This window comes from Catharus ustulatus, chromosome 2, assembly GCF_009819885.2.
Source record: "Catharus ustulatus isolate bCatUst1 chromosome 2, bCatUst1.pri.v2, whole genome shotgun sequence".
Taxonomy (NCBI): Eukaryota; Metazoa; Chordata; class Aves; order Passeriformes; family Turdidae; genus Catharus; species Catharus ustulatus.
Window position 1 is genome coordinate 16,163,005 of NC_046222.1, and position 21,453 is coordinate 16,184,457.

At 56.8% G+C, this 21,453-nt stretch overlaps 1 protein-coding gene across 1 annotated transcript in view; it reads right to left on the reverse strand.

The window, feature by feature from the left end:
- PDE2A (phosphodiesterase 2A) overlaps positions 1–18,997 on the reverse strand; it is a 40,487-nt gene extending 21,490 nt beyond the window's left edge. Inside the window, exons 1-2 of the mRNA XM_033051411.2 lie at positions 18,751–18,997; positions 1,048–1,099 (exon numbers count right to left, since the gene is read on the reverse strand). Of these exons, the coding sequence (XP_032907302.1) occupies positions 1,048–1,099; positions 18,751–18,818 (120 nt within the window). The 5' untranslated portion in view covers positions 18,819–18,997. The remainder of the gene's footprint in view (positions 1–1,047; positions 1,100–18,750) is intronic.
- Positions 18,998–21,453: the final 2,456 nt, after the last annotated feature.

Genomic DNA, 21,453 nt, shown 5'->3' on the forward strand with positions numbered 1-21,453 from the left:
CCCAGCACACCCACCCCGAGGTCTGGGCGCAGAATGGAATACGCAGCCAGTATCTTGAGGCTCCCACTGCCAGCGGGGCCAGGGGACACAGGGAAGGGGGGATTCCAACCCCCTTAGACAGACAGCCCCCCAAACGCCCCAGGACAGAATAGACCCCCCCAGCCCGACGCCACAGATCCCCCGGGACCCCCGGATACCCCTTTCCCCAGGGTTGCTCACAGTGTCCTGGAGAGTCCCCATGGCGCGGCCCGGCTCCTGGCGCGGCTGCGGGAGGGCGTGGGGGTCCCCCCGGGACCGGGCCGCCCCCACCCCCTCTCCCAGTCCAGCCCATTTCCTCCCGGGATCCCGCCGGGATCCGCACCCCCCTCCAACCCGCTGCCTCCTTCCTACGTGAAGCCCAGCGTGTCCCCAAGCCTCGGGGTGGGGGGGACACAAAACGGCACCCCCGCCTCGGCAGCCCCATTCGTGCCTCAGTTTCCCTGTCGAGCTCTCCCCGTGGGGTTCCGAGCTCCCCACCGAAAAGGGGGGAGACAAGAGGGTGGAAACGTGCTCGGGAAAGCCCCCCCAGCCCTGGTGCGGGAAGGAATGGGGAGTCCAGCAACCCCGCTCCCATCGCCCCCTACCCCTCACGGCGAGCCGGGAGCCCCGGCTCCCAGCCCCGCCCCACAGCAGGAACACGGGGACCCCCCACCACCGCCCCCGGGACCGAGCGGGAAGGGAGCCCGTGGGAATGGGGGTCCCGGCTGGAATGGGAGAGGGGGCGGGTCGTGTCGTGGTTTGGGAGGGGAGGAGGGTGGGGGTCCCCAGTAGCAGGGCAGGTGAATCGGTGTCCCAGGTGTCGGGGCACTGGGTTGGGGTCCCGGGTTGGCGAGTCTGGGAGGAAGGGGGGGGTGCGGTTTGAGGGTCCCAGGTAGAACGGGAGATAGTTGGGATTGGGGTCCCGAATGGGAGGGGACGCGGTTGGGGATGGAAATGGGGGCTGAGAAGGGTCCCGAGCGGGAGGGAGGTGCGGGGGACCCCTCGGGGTGGAGGTCCCGACGTCCCTACCTGTAGCGCCTCGGGGCCGGGAGCGGCGTCCCCCGCCCGCAGGAACCCGCGGCTGAAAAAGCGAAGGAGCGCGATGAGGAGCCGTGGCACCATCCCGGCACCATGCCGGCACCATCCCGGTGCCGCGCACCCCCGCACCGCCCGCGGGCTGCGGGCACGCCCCCGCCGCGACACGCCCCGTCACGATACGGCCGATCACGACACGCCCCGCACCTGCTGCGCGGGGCTCTGAGGATGGGCGGGGGGTCGGACATCGTTCTCCAGTGTGTGGTGGGGGTCGAGAAGGTGGCCCCGATGTGGGGAGTGGGTCGGGATGTCACCCCCCGGTATTGGGAGGGGGTCGGGGTGGGAGTCCCAGCGTGGGGTGGTGAAGGGGGAACCCGGGGTGGGGCGGAGGTGCCCATGTTGGGAGAGGATCAGGGCATCGCTCCCCAGTTTGGGTGGCTGGCAGTGCTTTCCTTGTGGGGCAGGTACTGGGTCTGGTATCTGGTGGGGGCAACAATCCCCCTCCTTGTTAAACCCTCCTCTCCTGGGGATCGCGCCAGGAGCTCCCCCCTTGCCCCTTCTCCCTTCTGGGGCATGTTTCACTTCCTAATAAAGCGACCCCTGCCCCCTTAAAGGATGCGCCCCACGTTTGGGCTGGGGCGGTCTTCCCCTCGTTTCTTATGGAGGGGCAGAAATCTCATCCATCCCTTGCCCTGGGGTAACTCTGATGCAGGGCTCAGGGCTCCATCAGAAAGTCTTCCCTGCCCCGCATCCCATAGGATACTGAAGGGGTCCTACCCGGCACCCCTCTCTTGGATAGGAAGGGATCCCCATCTTGGGGACCCCTCACAGGGTCTGTTCGCCCCCACCCTCCTGTAGAACCCCCCATTCCTTCAGCGAGCAGTGACACCTTCTCTGTGATATCTTTCCCCCCAACCCGCCCCCGAGACAAGGACCAGGATTTCGGGATGCTGCCCTACCCCAGTGGCCCCAGGGAATCTGCATGGAGGGTCGACGTGCTCAGCCGTCACACGATGGCCACACGCCACACGGTGAGAGGGACACCGGCAGCGCGACAATTTCCATCCCTCCCCACATCCTCCTCCTCCTCCTCTGGGCAGAAGAGAAAGTTCTGGTCGAGGGGAGGGTGCCCTGCTCTTCTCCGCATCCCGGGACTCCCCAGTCCCCAGGCACTCCCGTGTCCCTGCACCCCTGTATCCTTGCCCCTCCACGTCCCTATGTCCCTGCGGTCCCGTGTCCCACTCCCTGCCCAGGCACTACCGTGTTCCTGCACCTCGTGTCCCTGTCCCCAGGGTGCTCCTCAGGGACAGGGTGCTCTGGGTTTCGCTGGTGGCTCGTAAAGGACTCGACCTTCTCGCATCGTCTCTCATCCCTCCTTAGGACAGGTCGTGACAAGGAAATGCCACCTCAAGGCATGGGCCAAGCAGGGGAGGGTTTGGGGACACTCTGCCTGGTGCACCCTCCGTCTCGTTTCCTGCACCCCGACCCCCGGGATGCCGGGCCAGGGGTCCCGGAGGAGGCTCGGGGTGGCCAGTGGAGCCGCGGGGCCATCTAGTGGCCAGAGCCACCGGGAGCTGCCGGGCGGCTGATCCCGCCGATCCCGGCCGATCCCGGACACCCTCCCGCAGAAACCCCGGCCTCCAGGTGGTCCTGCCCCTGGGGGTGACACAACGTGACGGGCGTCTCTCCCCAGGGGTGCCACAGGATCGTGAATACCTAAACTCAACGCAGCCACCCAGGGCAGCGTGTCACAGTGCCCATCTTTCTGTCTAGGATATACCAGAGCTGCCAGATCCCCAAGATCAAGGGGTGGAATCCCACTATCGGTTCACCCAGCTGCAGGTACCAAGCATCACCCCAGCCTCACAGGTCCTGCTGGTATGGATGCAGCTCCATAAATAAATCCATAAATAAAGCAGATTCCCAGTGGGGCCAGCAGTGGGAACACCCCAAGGAGCTGGGAGCTGGCAGGATCCATGCTGTTCCTGGCACAACCGTGTCACCAGAGCCAACCACGGAGCAGCTCACAGCCAGCACAGCTGCCCAGGAACACACAAAGCCATTGCTGGGAACAAGGACACAGCACGGAGCTGTCCCCAGTGCTCACCCAGAGGTACCTGGGGGCATGGGGTGGGACACAGGGGTGCAGGGGCACAGGAGCTGCAGGGACATGGGAGAGGACTCGGGGGCAGGTGGTGAGACAGAGATACAGACACAAAGGCCTGGGGACAGAGAGTGAGACACAGGTACAGGGACACAGGGAAATGGGACACAGGAGTGCAGGGACATGGGGGTGGAGGGACACAGGAGCACCTGGGGACAGCAGAATGGGACACAGGTCCAGGGACACAAGGGTGCAGGGATTTGTGCTGCAGTACCACCGTTGCATCCATGCATCACTGTTCGTCTCCCAGTCAGTCCCAGGGTAATTATGAGCTGCTCCCTGGCTGTGTGCCCCAGGAATGGCATCCCTTGGACAAGAACATCAGAGCAGTGAGATGGGCACACACACCCTCAGAACCCAGCCCTGGAGCTGCTGGGTAATAACTGTAGGTGCTGAGGAGAGGCAGCAGTGTGGGCTTCCCACATTTCCATCCATTCTGTAGTTTTCCCTTGTTCCCAGCCTGAAGTGGATCAATCAACGCTGCACCTCCTGTCTCTTCCTGGGAACTTGGGGAGCAGCCACCCCGCATCCCATCTGGAGGGTGTCTGATGGCATCAATGGGAATAAAGTTCATGCAGGAGAGTAAATATTAACCTTTATTCTATGGTCATGGAATATTCCACACCAAAGACACCGAGATGAACCCCACACCAGCTTTTCCCTGGGAGGGGCTGGCAGCAAATGGTATCAAACTCCCAAAGTTAAAGATTTTGGGGGGTTAAGGCACCAAGATGAGCCTTCACACCCTGTGTAACCCTGAAATCCCATTTCTTCCCATCCCTAGCAACTGCAGTAGCCTGCCCTAGAGCAGCATCTGTGGGCATACTGGATATACTGGGAGCACTGGGATGGGAGAAGGGCAGGGCAGGAGGGCAGCATGGCTGGCTGTTCCCAGCTGGGCCAGCACTGCTGTGAGTCATGTAGGATCAGCAGTGCTCCATTAAACTGTGGCACTGGCAGCCAGATGCTGGCTCTGGGGAGGCACAGGACTGTGCAGCCTTCTGGAGCATCCCTGTCCTTCAGGAAAGAAGGGGACACAGTGGCCAGTGCAGGTGGCACATAGGGCTGGGGTCCTGCCCATAGAACAGAGATGACTGAGACTCAGCTGAGCTCGGAGGATCTGCTGGATCAGTGAATGAATTGGGGTGCTTTTACTCTAGAGCTGCTAATCCAAGGTACACTGACAGCTCTAAATCCCATCAGAAATCAATCCATCTGCTCTTCCGCTCTGCACTAATCCCCACAACAGCACCTGATCGATATCCCATTTGCTGCTCTGTGGTTTCCCCATGGATAAATCCCACCCAGTGCCCTGGATGCAGCTGCAGTGCCTGAATGGGGCAGGGAATGCTGCAGGGAATGCTGTGGGGCAGGGAATAATGCTGTGGCATCTAGGTGAATCCCTTGATCCACCACAGGAGCCACAGCCCAGAATGATCTCAGGCTGGGCAGGGATGGGGTGTCCTGGCACCAGCCCCTCTTTGAGGATGGCCCCCAGAGGTGCAGGGACCTGGTTGCATCAGGTCTGGGGCTTGGGCTATCATTGGATTCAAAGCAGGATAACAAAGGGATGAGGAAGGGATGAGGAAATCCTGTGCTCTTCGACATCTTTATAAATGACTTGTACACAGGACTGGAAGTTCAGACTAAGCAAGTTCACAGACAATAAAAAACCGGGAGGGGCTGCCGACAAATTGGAGAGTTGGACAATCACCAAGTGTGTGAAGTTCAACAAGCATTCTGCACCCCGATGTATGTACAGACTGGGAAATGATTTCCTGGAAAGCAGTGTCATGGAAAGGGACCTGGGGCAAGTTGAACATGAATCACATGAGTCACATCCATGTCCTGGGGGGGCATCAGACCCAGCATCACCAGCTGAGTGAGGGAGGGGATTGTCCTGCTCTGCTCTGAGCTGGGGCAGCCTCACCTCGAGTGCTGGGGGCAGGTGTGGGCATCACGAAATAAAAAAGACATTAAGCCGCTAGAGAGAGTCTGAAGGAGGGCAACCAGGGTGGTGAAGGGCCTTGAGGGAAGCTGTATGACGAGGGGCTGAGGTCACTTGGTCTGCTCAGTCTGAAGGAGACTGAGGGGAGACTTCATTGCAGGTACAACTTCCTTGTGAGGGGAGGAGGAGGGGCAGGCACTGATCTCTGCTCTGTGGTGACCAGTGATGCTGGAATGGTCTGAAGTTGCATCAGGGGAGGTTAAGGTTGGATATTAGGAAGAGATTCTTCACCCAGAGGGGTTATTGGACACCGTAACAGTCTGTCCAGGGCAGCACCAAGCCTGACACAGTTCAAGCAGCATTTGGACAGTACTTTGGGGTATGTGATGTGACTCTTGGGGATGGTGCTGTGCAGGGCCACGAGCTGGACTTGATGGTCCTTGTGGGTTCCTTCCCACTGAGCAGATTCTGTGGAGGGATGATGAAGGATAAGGACAGGCCCAGCTGATGAAGTGATACCACTGATGAATAAGTGATAGAGCCCTTGGAGGGTCTCTGTGGAGACAGTTCAGAGCACGGTGGGGGCTGGGGGGCCACTAGCAGCCCACAGACATGGCAGGGCTAATTAGAGGGACAAATGGGACAGCAGAGCCCTGCTGGTCCCACTGTGGTGGTAAGGCCCCACTGTGGGGCTGAGATGGCTCCTGGCTCTGTTCCCATACCTCTCCCCATTCTTTGGCTGCTTTCCCAGCGGGCTCAGACAGTCCCCATGGACAAGCTCTGCACATGGTGGCCACCAGCATCTCCAGCCTGGCTAGTGGGGTTTCATCTCCTGAGTCGCACACAGCCTGTCCCATGAGATTCTGCTGTATGGGCAGGGACAGAGCACAACCCCACTGTCCCCTCAGAGGGGTGAGGGAGGAGGGATATCCATGGGGACAGCCTACATCCAGGGGGTTAGCATATGCCATGGTGAGAGCAAGCATCCAGGGGGACAGCATGTGTCCATGGCGACAAACTGAATCCAGGGGGACAGCATGTGTCCATGGGGAGAGCATGTATCCACGGGGACAGCATGTGTCCATGGGGACAAACTGAATCCAGGGGGACAGCATGTGTCCATGGGGACAGCATGTGTCCATGGGGACAGCATGTGTCCATGGGGACAAACTGAATCCAGAGGGACAGCATGTGTCCAAAGGGACAGCATGTATCCATCGGGGCAGCGTGTATCCATGGGGACAGCACGCATCCACAGGGACAAGCGTGTCCATGGAAACAGCCTGAATCCCGGAGGACAGCATGTGTCCGTGGGTGACAGCCTGAACCCAAAGGCACAGCATGTGTCCAGAGGGACAACCTGCATCCAGGGTGACAGCATGTATCCATAGGGACAGCCTGCATTCATGGGACCAGCACACATCCAGAGGTACAGGTGACATCCACGAGGACAGCACACATCTTGGGGACACTGTGTTTGGAAGGACACTGCACACCTGGGGACAGCATGTGTCTTGAGGGCAAGCAGGTGCCTGAAAGGACAGCACATTTGCGGAGGGACAGCGTGTCTGGCAAGGGACAGCACGTGTCCATAAGGACAGGGGTTGCCTGGAGGGATAGGATGTCTCTGGAGGGACACATGGATTTTGGGGAAAGCATGTGCAGAACGAGAGCATGCAGCAGCAGAAGGGACAGCAGGTGCCTGTGGCACAGCGTGTACTGGGGGTACAGCAGCCCCTGGACACGCAGTGCCACGCCACTATTCCAGGTGGCCCAGCAGCAATAAGGAAGATCTCAGCCCAAGCATATGGAGGACAGGAATTTACTGCCAGAATAAATAAAAGACGAGGAGATGACGTCCATTGGCACTGCCTGTGTCACTCCAAGCTGACCCCACTCCAGCTGCAGGACACGAGGACTTGGCCACCAGCTCTCACTCATCCCTGCACGCTCCTTGGCCCCTTATTTAGGAGTGGGGTTGCTGCCAGGTGACAATGGTATGTGGTGCCACCATGAGCACCCAGGGATCTGTTCAGAGACAGAGAAGCAGGCCTGGTTCCCCCCAGATCTCAAAGAAATGTGGCACACAAGGAATAGGGTGCCTGTCCCTGTGCTGGTACCTGATCCCACAGAATTCTCAAAAGCAGGCGTGAATGATAGCATCACTTAAGAAAGGGATGCTCTAAGCCCTGTTCCAATGGGTGCTCCAAGCCCAGATCCCACTCCATGCTCCATGCCTCAATCCTAAGAATGTTCTGAGCCCTCTTCCTAGGGGTGTTCCAAGCTCTGGCCCCCCAAGGATGGTCTGAGTGGTGACCCTGGGACACTCTGAGCCCTGACCCCAGGATGCTCTGAGCCTCTCCTCCAGAATCCTCTTCCAGCTTCCCACTGGTGTCCCCAGGATTCTCCTCCCCACTCAGTACAGCTCTCCATGGGCGTCCCTGAGCATCTGGATGCTTGCTGCCATTGTCTCACCTGGCACCTGCCTGCTCCAATTCTCCCTCATCATCTCTTCTGTTAGCAAAGCAATCACTCCCCAATTTAACCTGGATTAAAGCAGTATTGCTCACTTGCTCCCTCGCTAGTTCTCTTCCAATTAATTTGTTCCTCGCTTTTATTTCCTAATTAATTCTTCAGGCTCTTTGGCAAGGAAACAACAGTGGTGCCCAGGGTCTCAGGAAGGGATCAGGATTAATTATCCCAATGGGAACAAACAGAGGGGAAGCAAATCAGGGGCTTAGCCCAGGATGGGGACATGGATCTGGGGTGATCCCAGCATTCCCTGGACCACCCATAAGCATCCCACACAAAGGAGGGACATGGGATGAGGGGCCCACAGCTTACATCATTTCCATCTTCCCTTGGGAATGTCATAGGAACAAAATCCTCACAGAAACTAATATATGCCTCTGGGGGGATCACCCTAGAGGCAGGTTGAAGTGGGGGGCCAAGTTCTGTGAGGGTTAATGCACAATACAGCACAGGGTGCTGGAGCTAAAAATACTGTGCCTTTCTTGGGATTTGTTCCAATGACTCATTCCTTTCTGTAATTTATTGCTCGTTACATAATCACTTTCATTTTCAGCTGGAGAAAAATGGAATATGTTTTTTCCCTTTTTCTTCTGTTTTTTCAAATGAAAAGGGCATTTTAGCACATGAGCACCAGCCATTTTCCCAGTTCTTCCTGGCATCTTCCTGGCAAAGGGCTGGCATGCTGCCTACGGCTCCAGCCTTCATCCAAAGACTCCTAAGAGCTTGGTGAGCTCTGGGGTCTGCTACAGAGGGAATGGGGAGTGAGGGGCCTCTGGGTGCTGGGAGGGCAGAGTACCCTGGAGGCAACTCAATGGGATGGGATGGGATGGGATGGGATGGGATGGGATGGGATGGGATGGGATGGGATGGGATGGGATGGGATGGGATGGGATGGGATGGGATGGGATGGGATGGGATGGGATGGGATGGGATGGGATGCGATGCGATGCGATGGGATGGGATGGGATAGGATGCGATGGGATGCGATGGGATGCGATGGGATGCGATGGGATGGGATGCGATGCGATTGGGGGAGCCAGATCCACCCCTTGTGCCCATTGCCCAGCCAGGGTGAACACCCCCTGGCACAGCTGCAAGGGCACAGCAGGGCTCCAGCTGTGTCCCAGCAAACCCAGCAAGCCCAACGTGGAGCACCATGGCTCAGCAAACCCAGTGCTAAGACATAGCAATCCTGGGGCTGCATCCCAAAAAATCCAGTTCTGTCTCCCAGCAAACCATTGTGTTTTCTGCATCCCAGAAATGCCAGTGCTCTGTTCCACTGAGCCAAATGCAGTGTTCCATCGAGCCCAGCAAGTCCAGTGGCACGGCCTAACAAGCCTAGGACTGAATGCCAGCAAACCCCTTGCTGCATCCCAGGAAGTCCAGTACGATGCTCCAGCAATTCCAGTGCTACTTGCCAACAAACCAAGTGCTGTGTTTAAATCCAGAACTGCGGCCCAACAAGGCCAGTACAGTGCCCCAGCAATCCCAGTGCCATATCCCAGTAAACCTGGTGCCATGTCCCAGCAATCCAAGTGTCTGCCGGCACAGCTGTCCCCACCAAACCAGGGCAGGACACTCCAGTGGGGCACGGGGGTGCTGGCCCAGGCTCTGGCTGGGACTGGGACAATCTTCTGGCTGGGAGGTGAGAAGCCCACTCTCTGCCAGCCCCCCTGCCATCTCCACAGGGGGGCCAGGAAGCCTTGTGTTTGGAGCTGCAGCCTTGGAATTAACTGTGCCAAATGTTTTATTTGTGTAGAAACGCAATTATGTTAATTAAAGCATATCTGTAATTACAGCACTTAGTGGCCTATAAGAGCACAAGTGACTCTGGTGACTTCAGAGAAGCTGGAAGGCTGGCGGGTGGCTTGGCCCCAGCGCCAAGGAGCTCGGTGGCAGGGCAAGCAGCAGTGTCCCCTTGGGGTGACAGTAGTGACTCCAGAGCCTGTCCACTCTGCCAGGGAGGGTGCAGCAAGATGGGAGACCCACAGTCACATCCTGACCACAGTCCTGCTGCTCTGGGAGTGAAGGCAAAAGGAAGAATATGCCTCCAGCACCTCAGGAGTGAGGGAGCAGGAAGAAAATGGATCCCTGAGGTGGACAATAGTGCCTGGGCAAAGGGAGTTTTTCCAGTTCTGCAGGTAGCAGGGGCTAAAGAGTGTATCTGTGAGGGGAAAATAAAAGGGAAGCAGAGAACTGTGAAACGGCTGGGATCACACCCCACAGTCTCCAGGCAAAGGGAAGGGGGGGTGGCATCTGTCCCCACCTCAATAGTATCCTCATTGTGGGCAGTTGTGAGGGGACAAGGACCCCAGAGGGAACTTGGTCTGGGGCAGAGGAGGGCCACAGGAGAGCCTGGAGCAAAGGCAGCAGCAATGGCAGGGCATGGTGCTCCGGCATGGTGCTCCAGGATCCCCACACACCCAGACACCTTTCCTCCATGACCAGAGCAGCCAGCCTCCTGGGCCAACACCTGCCAACGCAGTTTCCATCTTCCCCAGCCTCCAGCAGTGACAGAAATTCCTCAGTCCAGCGCAGGAACATTTCACTGCAGCCGAAGGATTTCACCCTGCACATCCACAGGACAGATGTAAGCACGGGCACCCGGTTAAACAACCCTGGCATCTACAGGCAAAAAAAAAGCAGGAATGGCTGCTGAGCTGCCATGTTTCATTTGAAGCCATCATGAGCCCTGCACAATTCCAGACCTGCATAGCAATGGGCAGGTGCTGCAGGAAGCCGGGCAGTGGCGGAGCAGCTGGCAGGAGCATGGTGGGAAGGGGACCGGCGGCACCAAAGCTCTGCCGGGTGGGATTTATTTGCTGAGCAAACGTGGGGAGGCTGTTGATCCGGCTGCAGAAGGCTGAGCCCTGTTTGCTCGGCAAACACTCTGCTCCGGGTGCTCCGCCCTGGAGCATCAGGTCCTATGCAAGCAGCTGCCCCCACTGCCAGGTTGGGGGAGCAGCTCCCGGGGCTGCCAGGAGCCGCAGGAATGCAGCTGGCCCTGGAAAGGAGCTGGAAAGCCTGGCAAGGCTGCAAACGCCTGTCCACATGGAATGGCAGCCCTGCAAATGCCCGTTGTGTGGCATGCCTGTAAATCCCATTCCTGTCGTACAGCATCCCCGCAAATCCCTATCCCCACTCCGCAGCATCCCTGCAAATCCCTGGGGCTGCCAGGAGCCACGGGAACACAGGTGGTCTCAGTGATAGGGCTGGAAAGCCTGGCAGCCCTGCAAGGCTGCAAATCCCTGCCCCTACTGCAATGGCAGCCCTGCATGCCATTCATCCCTGTGTTGCCTGGCATCCTTGCAAATCCCACCACCATGGGGACCTCCAAGCAAAGCCACCAGCACCCCAAGGGAGCCAAACCAGGCGGGAGCATAGCAAGATGAGAGAGAAAACAGGGTTACTCTGAATCCCTGGGGAATTATCCTTGGATAAATGCAACACTACAGATGCTGCCAAATCATCTTTCAATTAGTTCATGTAGTTGATAACTAGAGGGGGGAAAAAAGCTGCTGTTGACAGTGGTTCAGCATGTGTTCATCAACTACCCTTTGTTTCTTTTTTTTTTCCTTTCCAGCACTTTTTTCCCTTAAAAATAGTGGGAATAGAGCAGGAGCCAGGATCCTGCCTGTGCTTTCCACATCCCATGCTTTCCACAAACCACAGATCCCAGAAGCAGGGATTATCTCCCAAGCAACATCACAGATTTCTAACTGGATTCTCCATCTGTGAATATGGCACAAGTGGGACCCACTCACTGGGCCAAGACTTCTTCCCAAATGATCTAAATATTCCCATGAGCCAGAGTTAGTGTAGGGAGTGGGGACCATCTGTGGAGGGACAAGAGAGGACACAGCTCAAAGCCACTCATACCTTGGGGGCTCATCAGAATGAGAGTGGCTCTGTCTGACACTTTCAACCCATTTCCCAGAGCCGAGTTGAGTTTTTAAATTCCAAAGCCTCAGCTTTCCCTGAGAGGAAGGGAGGGGGCAACTGGAATGGGAACTGGCTGTGCAGACTTCCAGGGGTGGGGCTGGTGCGGGTACTGGGGGAGAGATGGAACTGGCAGAGAGATTCAGCTCAGCCCTGGGAAAGGCATGGACATGCCATATGGAATATGGAAACAGAATTGTTGAGGTTGGAAAAGCCTTCTGAGACCATCAAATCCAACCATGCCCCCAGCACTGCCAAGCTCACCAGTAACCCATGTCCCCAAGTGCCACATCCACAAAACCTTTAAATCCCTCCAGGAATGGGGACTCCACCACTGCCCTGGGCAGCCTGTGCTGCACCCTTTCAGGAAAAGAGTTCTCCCTAATACCCAAACTAAATCTTTCTTGGTGCATCCTGCTGGGTTGGCCCCTGGCACAGCCAAGATCTCACTAGTGCTGGGACAAACGCCGGAGCATGTCAGGCTTTTAATCCTCGATCATGCTTTCCATTAATTAATGGCTTTTCTGTGGTTGAACTGCTGGCTCCAGCTTCCCTGCCACACTGTGCCTGGACAGAGCACTGTCCAGAGGGACAGCTGGCAGCCAGGTGCCATCTGACAGGAGTCCCCAGCCTTGTCCTCTTCCCTGTGTCACAGTCCCCACGACACGGCCGGTTCAGGAGCTGGGATCCACAGATAAGGATGGAAACAGGTCTCCCAGAGTGTCCCCACGGTCCCTTCTCCTGGGAGCACAGGGGTTCTCTGCTGTGCCTGCAGATTTGGGGTCGCAGGGGGGAGGAGAGTGGGGGACATAACCGGGGTCCCCCTGCCCACGCTAGAGCTCTCCTCACTCTCAGCTGGCACACGGAGCTCCCTCCAGGCTCTGAGCACACCGTGCCTGACTCTGCACTTCTCACCAGCCCACGGACCTGCTGTCCCTGTCCCTGTCCCTGCCCCCGCAGCGGGGGAGAGGGGCTTCTCCAACAGTGCCAAGTCCCCACCTTCGCAGAGCCCTCCATCTTCACCAAAGCAGCGTACCCACGTACCCCAGGAGCCAGCTCCCACGCTATTCCTTTCTTTTCTTCCCATCCCTGCATTCCCACAGGAGCAGCACAGTGGGACAGGTTGCTTCATCTCCTTGAAGTGGGGGAGATGGCCACAACTGGATATGGGGCCCCCAAGGATGTTACCCTGAACTCTGGATTTCCAAACATGTGGAGCTACTGGCACTGGTGGCCCTTCAGCCTAGTCCACAGCATGGCACAACACAGCAGGAATCCTACCTCAAGCACTTCCAGGGCTGTCCTGGTGATCTGGTAGGTGCAGGATCAGCAGCAGGTGCCTGACAGGGACCCACAGCCATTCCCAGGAGCCTAATTTCCCTGGAGACAGTCAGACCCAACAGCAGGTCTCCTCAACCTCTTCCTAAGCCTCGTGGGGTTCATTATACTCAGCTCCCACAGTGAGCTACTTGTTTCCTGTGGCACCCTCTGGAGCAGAGCTTACCTAGCTCTGCTGCTGCATCCACCTGCATCTCAGTCCAACCAAAGGAAACCAGCACCCAAAACGCACCTCAGTGCCCTTGGGCTGATTTTGGGGAATGCTTGGCCCTCAGCAGTTTGGCTAGCGTTCCCATGTGGACACTTCTCATGCCTCCAGACCTGCTTTGTCCACAGCCAGCACTGGTTTTCCTCACCTGAGCTGTAGCAGAACACTCCAGTTTTGGGGGTTTCATCCAGCAGTGTTGCTGACTCAGCATCTGTCCCACTCCCCAGTGAAGCCAGGACAGGTGCAAGACAAAACCAAACCACCTGGCAGGTCCCAGAGAGCCTCTGGCTCAGCCAGAGGGGGAAGATCATGGATGGGAGGGCCACAAGGCTGTGCTGATGGGGGAAATGGAGCATATTCTGCTGAGGGAGAGAGAGACACCTTTGTCCTGGCAGACCCAACACAAAGTCTAGTCTAGCACTAACCCCAGTGCTAGTCACAGACCTAACCATAAACCTACACCTAGTCATAGCTCTAACCCTAAACTTAGACCCAGCCTAGCTCTAAATCTAAACCTAACCATAAGCCTAACGCTAAACTAACACTTAAATCTCCTATCAGCATCTGCAGGAGTTCCATCCCATCACAGGAGTTCCTGGCTTGAGCAGCTGACAGTCAAATTCTAGAAAATGGGCATCACCCTGCTTGAGTCAGGAGATTAGGGAATCTGACACTGGCACTGCTCCCCATCACTAGTACCACCTTCCTGGATCCCAATTTCTAACTTAAAGCCTTCATGGCTTCTACCTGCTTTTTCCATGCTGGAAGAATGCTGCCATCCACCTGCCTGTGATCACACTAGTAAAAAACAAGGGGAAAGACCCCATTTTGGGGAGAGCAAGAGAAAGCACAGTAACACTTACAGCTTGTGTCCCTCCAGCCAGGCTCCAGCCAAGCATTGGTTTGAGGACAGGGTTGTGGAGACATCCTGCTGCAGGAGTAAGTACACAAGGCAGCTCTGGTGTGAGGATAAACCCCAAACCACCAAGAAGCTGCACAGACGTCCCAGAGCATCACCACCAAGCAGCAACATCCTCACCAGGCTGATCGATGCCACCGCTTGGCAGGGCTCCATGCCTCAGAGCCAGGCTGGGGACCAGCAGGGGCTGAAAATCCCTGTGTTCCCAAATTCTGGCTGCCCTGCCTGCTTTTGCCCTAGCAGGCAGTACCATTAGGGCTCTGTTGCAATGGGGGACATTGAGTGTGGCTGTCAACAACGAGGAGTTTGCATGGAGATTTCATTGGAGCATCAGCATCCTCGTAGCAAGCAGACACTGAACTTCAGGGGACATGGACAGGTCACTCTCCAGACCCCACTCCACAGCCAAGCGAAGCACAGCCTCATTCAGCTGGCACCAGCTTCAGAGAAGAGAAGGGGGAAGAAAACCCTCCACCCATCTCTGCCTTTTAAATGCTCCTTATAAATATCTTCTCACTGTCTTCTGAGTCACCCAGCTGAAACGTGCAAGTACTAACAGCCTGAGAAGGGGCTGGGAAGCAACTGGGAGCCAGGGGAGGCTTCTGGCTAAGTCAGCACTTTGTCCCAGAGCTGCACCGGCAGCTGCTGTCTGTTATTCCCTCCCTGGGTGGAGAGCAGAGGGCTTTGGGGATGCTGAAACACATAGTGAGGCTGTCCTCGATGGCCACAATGCTCAGGCTACGCCCTAACCTATCCCCAGCCCCAGCCAAAAAAGCCAGGGTTTAATATTTTCAGTGGGAAATGCAACCCATCCCACTTCCAAATCCCTGTCTTTGTTCTATTTGATTTGTCACAGAAAATACAAACTGACAAAGGCTTGAACCCACCCAAGATTCTCCCATGCCTTTCTTTCCCTCTGACTCCACACACCAGTGAGGCGGCCAGGGCTCAGAACTTGGGTCCAGGAGCAGGATTTGGTACTGGAAGCAGGATTTGGGGACAGGAGCAGACCAAGGGTGGCTGCTGCCAAATAACCAGCCTCAGGGACACTCCTGAGTGAACACTCAGCAAGTCCCATAGGCTGCTGTACTGGTCCATTCCCCAACGATGTTGTGTAGATGACAAGGTTTGGGAACAGCTTCCTACAAGGTGTTTCCACCTTCTTACACCTTTGTAGACCTTCCTACAAAGCCAGATTGGATGAGGAGCAACCTGGTGTAGAGGAAGGTGTCCCTACCCATGGCAGGGACATAGGAACTGGATGGGCTTTTGGGCTCTTTCAAACCCAAACCAATCATCCTGCCGTTCAGGCTCCAACCCCTCAAACATCAAATCAGCAACCTCTCCACTGCCTAACCCCGGTGCTGCTGCTGCTGCTGTGCAGATGGAGCCATGGTAGCAAACAAAGCATCTCCCAACACTCACTATGCAACTCACTCCCCCCTCCAGGCAGGCCGATGCATTAAGGACGACAGGACAAAGCTGGACAGGCAGAAAGTCCCAGGCAGCTCCGGGCTCTCCTGGCATTTCTGTCCGCAGCCCAGCGCAGCTCCTGCTGAGCCACGTGGGAGCTGGGAATGAGACAAAAGCAAAAGCAAGGACCAGGGTCAGAGGGGAGCAGGAGGAAGGAGGGATTCCCAGAAATTGCAGCTGCATCCACCGCTGCCCCTGGGAATCCTGCATTCAGCCCTAGATGGATGCTTAGCATCCCAGAGCCCCCAAAGCAGCACAGCCCACAGGGGATGTGCAGGGCTCTACTGTAGATGATGGCCAGGGCACACTTGGCTCACTAACAGAGCCAGAATTTGGCCCTATTCCCAACACTTCCAAACACCTGGCTATTCTGAAGCTGAAGATGCTCAGAGAAATGCCCCCAAGTGATGGAGGGAAAATTCCTCGCTCACCCTGGAGACCTCTCATGGACAGGTGCAGGGTGCTGGGAAGCTCCTGGCATATGCAGAATGCAGGAAGCTTGCAACCAGGAGTTTCCCCTCTATTTTCCCTGCCAGGCACCTCCAGTCTCCAGGGCTGGGTGCCCAGGCAGGTGGGTGATCCTGAAAAGCCCCATTTACAATGGCAGGAAGAGCCTGAGGTTCTGAGAAACCCAGAGAACATCACCTAAGAGCCCCAACAATGGGGGACCAGGTTATCCTCATTCCACTGAACCCACTTGCCTGGCAGAGCCATCCCAGTCAGACAGGACAATGGAGTGATGGAGTGGGTATTTTCCATGGCACTTTACGCATGCAGCCCAGGGACTAGCAATAACCATGAAGGGTCTGGGGGGTTCTCCAGGGGATTTGACAGCCTGCTCTCACCTTTGCAGGTGCTCCAAGGCTTCCAAAGGGTGGCTGAGTCCAGCTCATGCCCCCTGCATCCCAGACAGTGTTGTGCCCTGAAGGAAGCCCTGACCCCTCCCAGCCTCGGCTGAGCTGGATCCTTCCCGCAGAGACGCTCAGAGCTGCATCTCCTTCTCTGTGTTTTCCATCCGCAGAGCCCAGTAGCTTCTTCCCCAGCCCCAGCTGCTGTCAGATGCTGTGACAGCAGCTCCAAGCACCCTGACACCCCACCCATCTCTAACCAGGTCAGCGTCCACCCACCCGGGAGCACACTTCCCGGCGGGAGACAAGGAGGAAATGGGTTAAAACATGACCTGGATAATGCTGCACCTGCATCCCCTCGCAAAAAATGCACCATGCACATGGGAGAGCTGGGCCACCACTGGATGCCAGCCTCACGCAGCATTGTCAGCCAGCATCGAACACCGCAGGGCTGGAGTGGAGGCAGGGAGCAGGCAGCACCCCTCCCCACAGCGCTAACCTCGACACTGCAACCCCTCTGGGGAGCACTGCAGGGCCAAGGGCATCATCCTCTGACAACTCCTGGGAAGCTTTTCCACCTCTGTACACCCCTTGGGGTTTATAGGAATGGGGACAAATATCTATGAAGGGCATATCCTGGGTAAAAGGGGAAAGCAGCTGGACTCACCATTCCTACCTCGCCTGCCCGGGGCAGCTTGAGGGGCACAGCCAACCCATCTATACCAATCTTTTCTGTCATCTACTTTCTAAAAAAGCCTTTAAACAGCAGCAGAGGCAGGAGGGAACATGGGGACCGCATGGCATTTCAAGACCTTTGTGTGTTTTGCTTAGAGAAAAGGACGTGTGCACATGTTCAGGCAGCACCAGGGAAGGATCTCTGCAGGGAACAAAGCACACACAGCACCAGGGAGTGAGCCAGGAGAGCGGAGGGAAGGATGCTGCCTGCAGAGACAGACCCAGCACCCCTGGAAGCGTAGGAGGATCAGCACCTCTTGGGGCCTTGAGAAGACAGATCCAAGCCACATATTGCATGCAGGCAAGAGAGATGCTGGAGGGTATTTTCTCTGGAGAGGGACAAAGTTGTCATCCGAAGGTCAACTCACAAAGATGCGAAAACCCGGTGAGGGAAATGTGTAACGCTGGGGCAGGAGTGTATGGAAGCTTCCCTACACCCCAATAGTCCTGTCATCACCTAAAGCACCTGCTCTAGGAGACCCAAAACTGCTCCTGGGCACACCCCAGTGCAGCAACATGCCTCCTGGTTCTGGTGGTCCTGGTGTGGGCTGCTGAGCCAGGCAGTTCGGCCAGAGCCTGAGCATGTGGAGCTGGCACTGCCAGACAAAGGAATGCAAGCACTGAGAAGCCTTCCTCCTTTTTGCCTTAGATCTGTATCTCTTTCTTGTGGTTCAGCTCACCGTCTGGCCATGTGGGATCTGCTCCCACTGGAGTAGGGGGAAAAGGGATCGGGAGCACCCCAGATCTCTTGGTACCCAGGAATGAGAGCATCCACATACTGTGAACTGTCCATGCATAGCCTGCTCCCCAGCAGCTGTGGAGCCTCGTGAGCGCTGCACATGCGTGTGCACAGAGACGGGGGTCTCTGCCAGCCCCAGCCAAGCCTGTGGGCAGTGGGAATTGAGACACTGCAAGCTTCCCATTAGCCGCCACAGCCCCTCTTCCCACGTGGGCTCTTCAGAGCATCACCCTTCCCTGCTTCCAGGGAGCACTGTCATCCCTCAGCAAGGTCACCCACACTCTCACACAAAGCCCCTCGTGTCTGCTGCAGCATGAGACCACCACGACCCCTGGGGCCCCATTCCCACCTCGCCATATAGAGAGAGGCACTGTGACACCAGGACCCCCAAATCAGTTTGGTGAGTGGGTGGATGTGCAGGGGGTAGCTTCTCTTGCCCTGTGTGAAGCTGCTGAAACCACAATTCAGAGGCCTGACCTGAATTTCACAAAGTCACCCGGACCCCCATGCAGCCCACCACTGGGCCAGGAGCAGAAATCATCCACCCTTGCAGGAAATCATCATGGGATGAGGGTGATAGGGAAACGGGGAGACTCAGTTCACATCAGCCCTCTGGCACAGAAACACCAGCGATGACCTGCCCCAGGGCTAACATAGGTGGCAAGCGGGGAACAGGGAGGGGTCGCAGCCTCTTGTCATTTCCCTGCCATCCCCTCCTTGACAGCTGTCAGGCAGGTGCAACTTTTCCCTGCGTCCCTGACGTCTCCTTCGTTCCTTTGCCCAGCATCACTCCCAGAGCATCCCTCCCTCTCGGCGTGGTCCCCCATCCCCGGTGCCGGCGGGAGGGAACTCACATGTCAGATGCGGCCGCCTGGTACGGCTGGCTCCGGCAGAGGATGGAGTGTCCGCAGCCCTGGCCCATGGCTCTGCATGCTTCGGCAGCCCTCCCAGCCCCGCCGCCGCCGCGCCCGATTCTCGGTGCTGGCTGGGAGCGGAGACTCCCGCCGCGCTCAGCTCGCTGCTGTCACCGAGCCCGATGCAGCGCGCCGAGGCGTGCGGGAGGGGAGGACGGAGCGGGGGCGACGCTGATTGACGGCGCTGCTGCGGCTCCGCGGGGCTGGGCGGGGGCCGAGGCGCTCGGCGGAGGGGCCGAAGGGGCCGCACCTGCCGCCCGCCGCCGCCCACCCCGGGCCGCGCCCGGCCTCGCCCGTGCGCCGCGCCGCGCCGGGGAGCAGCTGCCTTTGTCTGGGGATTGGCCGCGGGCCCTGCCCTCCGCGTTCTCCCCGCGGGGGCTGCCGTCCACCCGGCGCCTCCAGCCCTGCTGGGACCGCAGGTCGGGTCCCCTGTGTGCTGCTACTGCCCCAGTGGCATCGGCAGCGCTGGTCCCACAGGTTCCCTGGGGTATTGAGCTGCACTAGGCAATACTCGATCCACAGGCAGGTTGCTTTCCTAAGGGCACTGAGCAGCACTGAGCAATATATTTCCTTTTCTGTAAGAGGAAATGGCCTCAAGTTTTTCGGGAGATGTTTGGATTTCGTATAAGGGACAATTTCTTCCCCAATACAGCTGTCAAGCACTGCAGGCACGATGCTTGGGGGGATTAAAAAAGCACATAAATGTGACACTTGGGGACATGGTTTAGTGGTGGGCTTGGCAGTGCTGGGAAATGGTTGGACTCAGTGGTCTCAGAGGGCTTTTCCAAATCAGGGTTCTGTGATTCTATGATATTGGACAGCACTGGTCTGCAAACAGATCCCTGTCAGAAAGTGGACGCCCTGTAAACAGTCTCAGCCACATGGGTGGTCCCCAGCTTGAACCTGCTGGTCTCCTGTCCTGGGCCCCATGTGCTGAGGTCTGGCAGTGTGAGCTGTCAGCAGGGTGGGACAGTGTCACAGAGTGGCTGGAGAAGTGTAAAAGTTGCTGCAGTGCCAGCACTGCCCTGTGCTCTCCAGCCAAAAACACGATGCATCAGAGCTGCACTCCCAAGAGGGACCCTGGGGAAGGACACCAATCCTACACTGAATTTGAATCAGATGTTTCTATGAAACCCCACACCTCCTGGCACAAGGGGAGGGAATAAAGAAGGAGCAGCAGCAACCTGAGCTTTCAAAGATATTTAAGAATTTTAACTTCTTCCAGTGCAAGCACTAGAGACAAAAGGTGAAGCTCCTAGGGACCAGGTCCTTGGACAAAGACTGTAAGGAGATCATCCAGTGGATGAAGGCCTTGACTCAGGATCATAGAACCACAGAATAGTTTGGGTTGGAAGGGGCATTTGAAGTTCCTCCAGTTCCACTCTGCTGCCATGAGCAGGGATGTTTCCCATTAGACCAGGTTTCTCCAAGCCCCAGCCAATCTGGCCTTGAATGCTTCCAGGGATGAGGCAGCCACCACTTTTCTGGGCAACCTGTGTCAGGGTCTCACCACCCTCATAGCTAAGAATTTCTTCCCAATATCCAATCCAACCCTGCTGTCTGTCAGACTAAAGCCATTCCCTGTTGTCCTGTCACTCCAGGCCATTGTCTAACATCCCTCTCCAGCTCTCTTGAAGCCCCTTTAGGCAATGGAATGGGCTCTAATGTTTCCCCAGAGCCTTCTTTTCTTCAGGCTTAACACTCCCAATTCTCTGCCATGGGAGGGATGCCCATAGCAGATGTGTTCCAGTCCTCAGAGCATCTCCACAGCCTCCTCTGGACTCCCTCCAGCAGCTTCATGTCCTTCTTGGGCCCCAAAGCTGGAAGCAGCACTGCAGGAAAGGTCTCACCAAAGCAGAGCAGAGCAGAGCCCTTGCACTTAACCTTGTTGAATTTCATGAGGCTGGCATGGTGCCCTTCTTCAGCCTGTTCAGGTCTCCCTCGATGCCATCCCTTCCCTACAGCATGGTGACCACACCACAGAGCTCAGTGTTGCCAGTGAACATGCCAGGGGTGCCCTGAGTCCCGCTGCCTGTGCTGCTAACAAAGATGCATATCCCTGCCCTGCTCTTTCCCTTGCTCTCAGCATCTCTGGGCCACTGGAACATGGAGCCATGGACCTTTGTTTTGAGCCAGCACAGCCACACAGGTGAATCCAGGAGCATGTCTGGGATCTGCAGGCTCCACTGCATCCCTCCACAGGTACTTGCATCCTCTGCACCACAGGCCCAGCCCAAACTGGGAACTTGGCTTGGTGAATTAAGATTTTGCACCAAAAAGAGCTATTTTGGTTGCTCCTCACTAGCCTTGCAGACCTTCATCTCTTCAGCGTCATTTGCCTGTGGGGAGAAGGGAGGAATGTGCTTTAAAATCACAGAGGATGGGCTGCTGCTTCCCTGTTCCATTGTGAATCCACCAGCAGCAATAGATATTAAGGGATTAGCACTCAAATCGCATCAGTTCCTGTCAAATTCACCAGGATTAATATTCCCATGGTCTACAGATACAGGCAGTGGATTGTATCAGTTACACAAGATCCTCTGCCTTTGTTATCTGCAAGGGAAACTGAGGCCCAGACCTGCAATTACTTGCCCAAATTTTCCCCCCAAGAGCTGAGAGTAGAGCGGGGACTAATTTGAGATT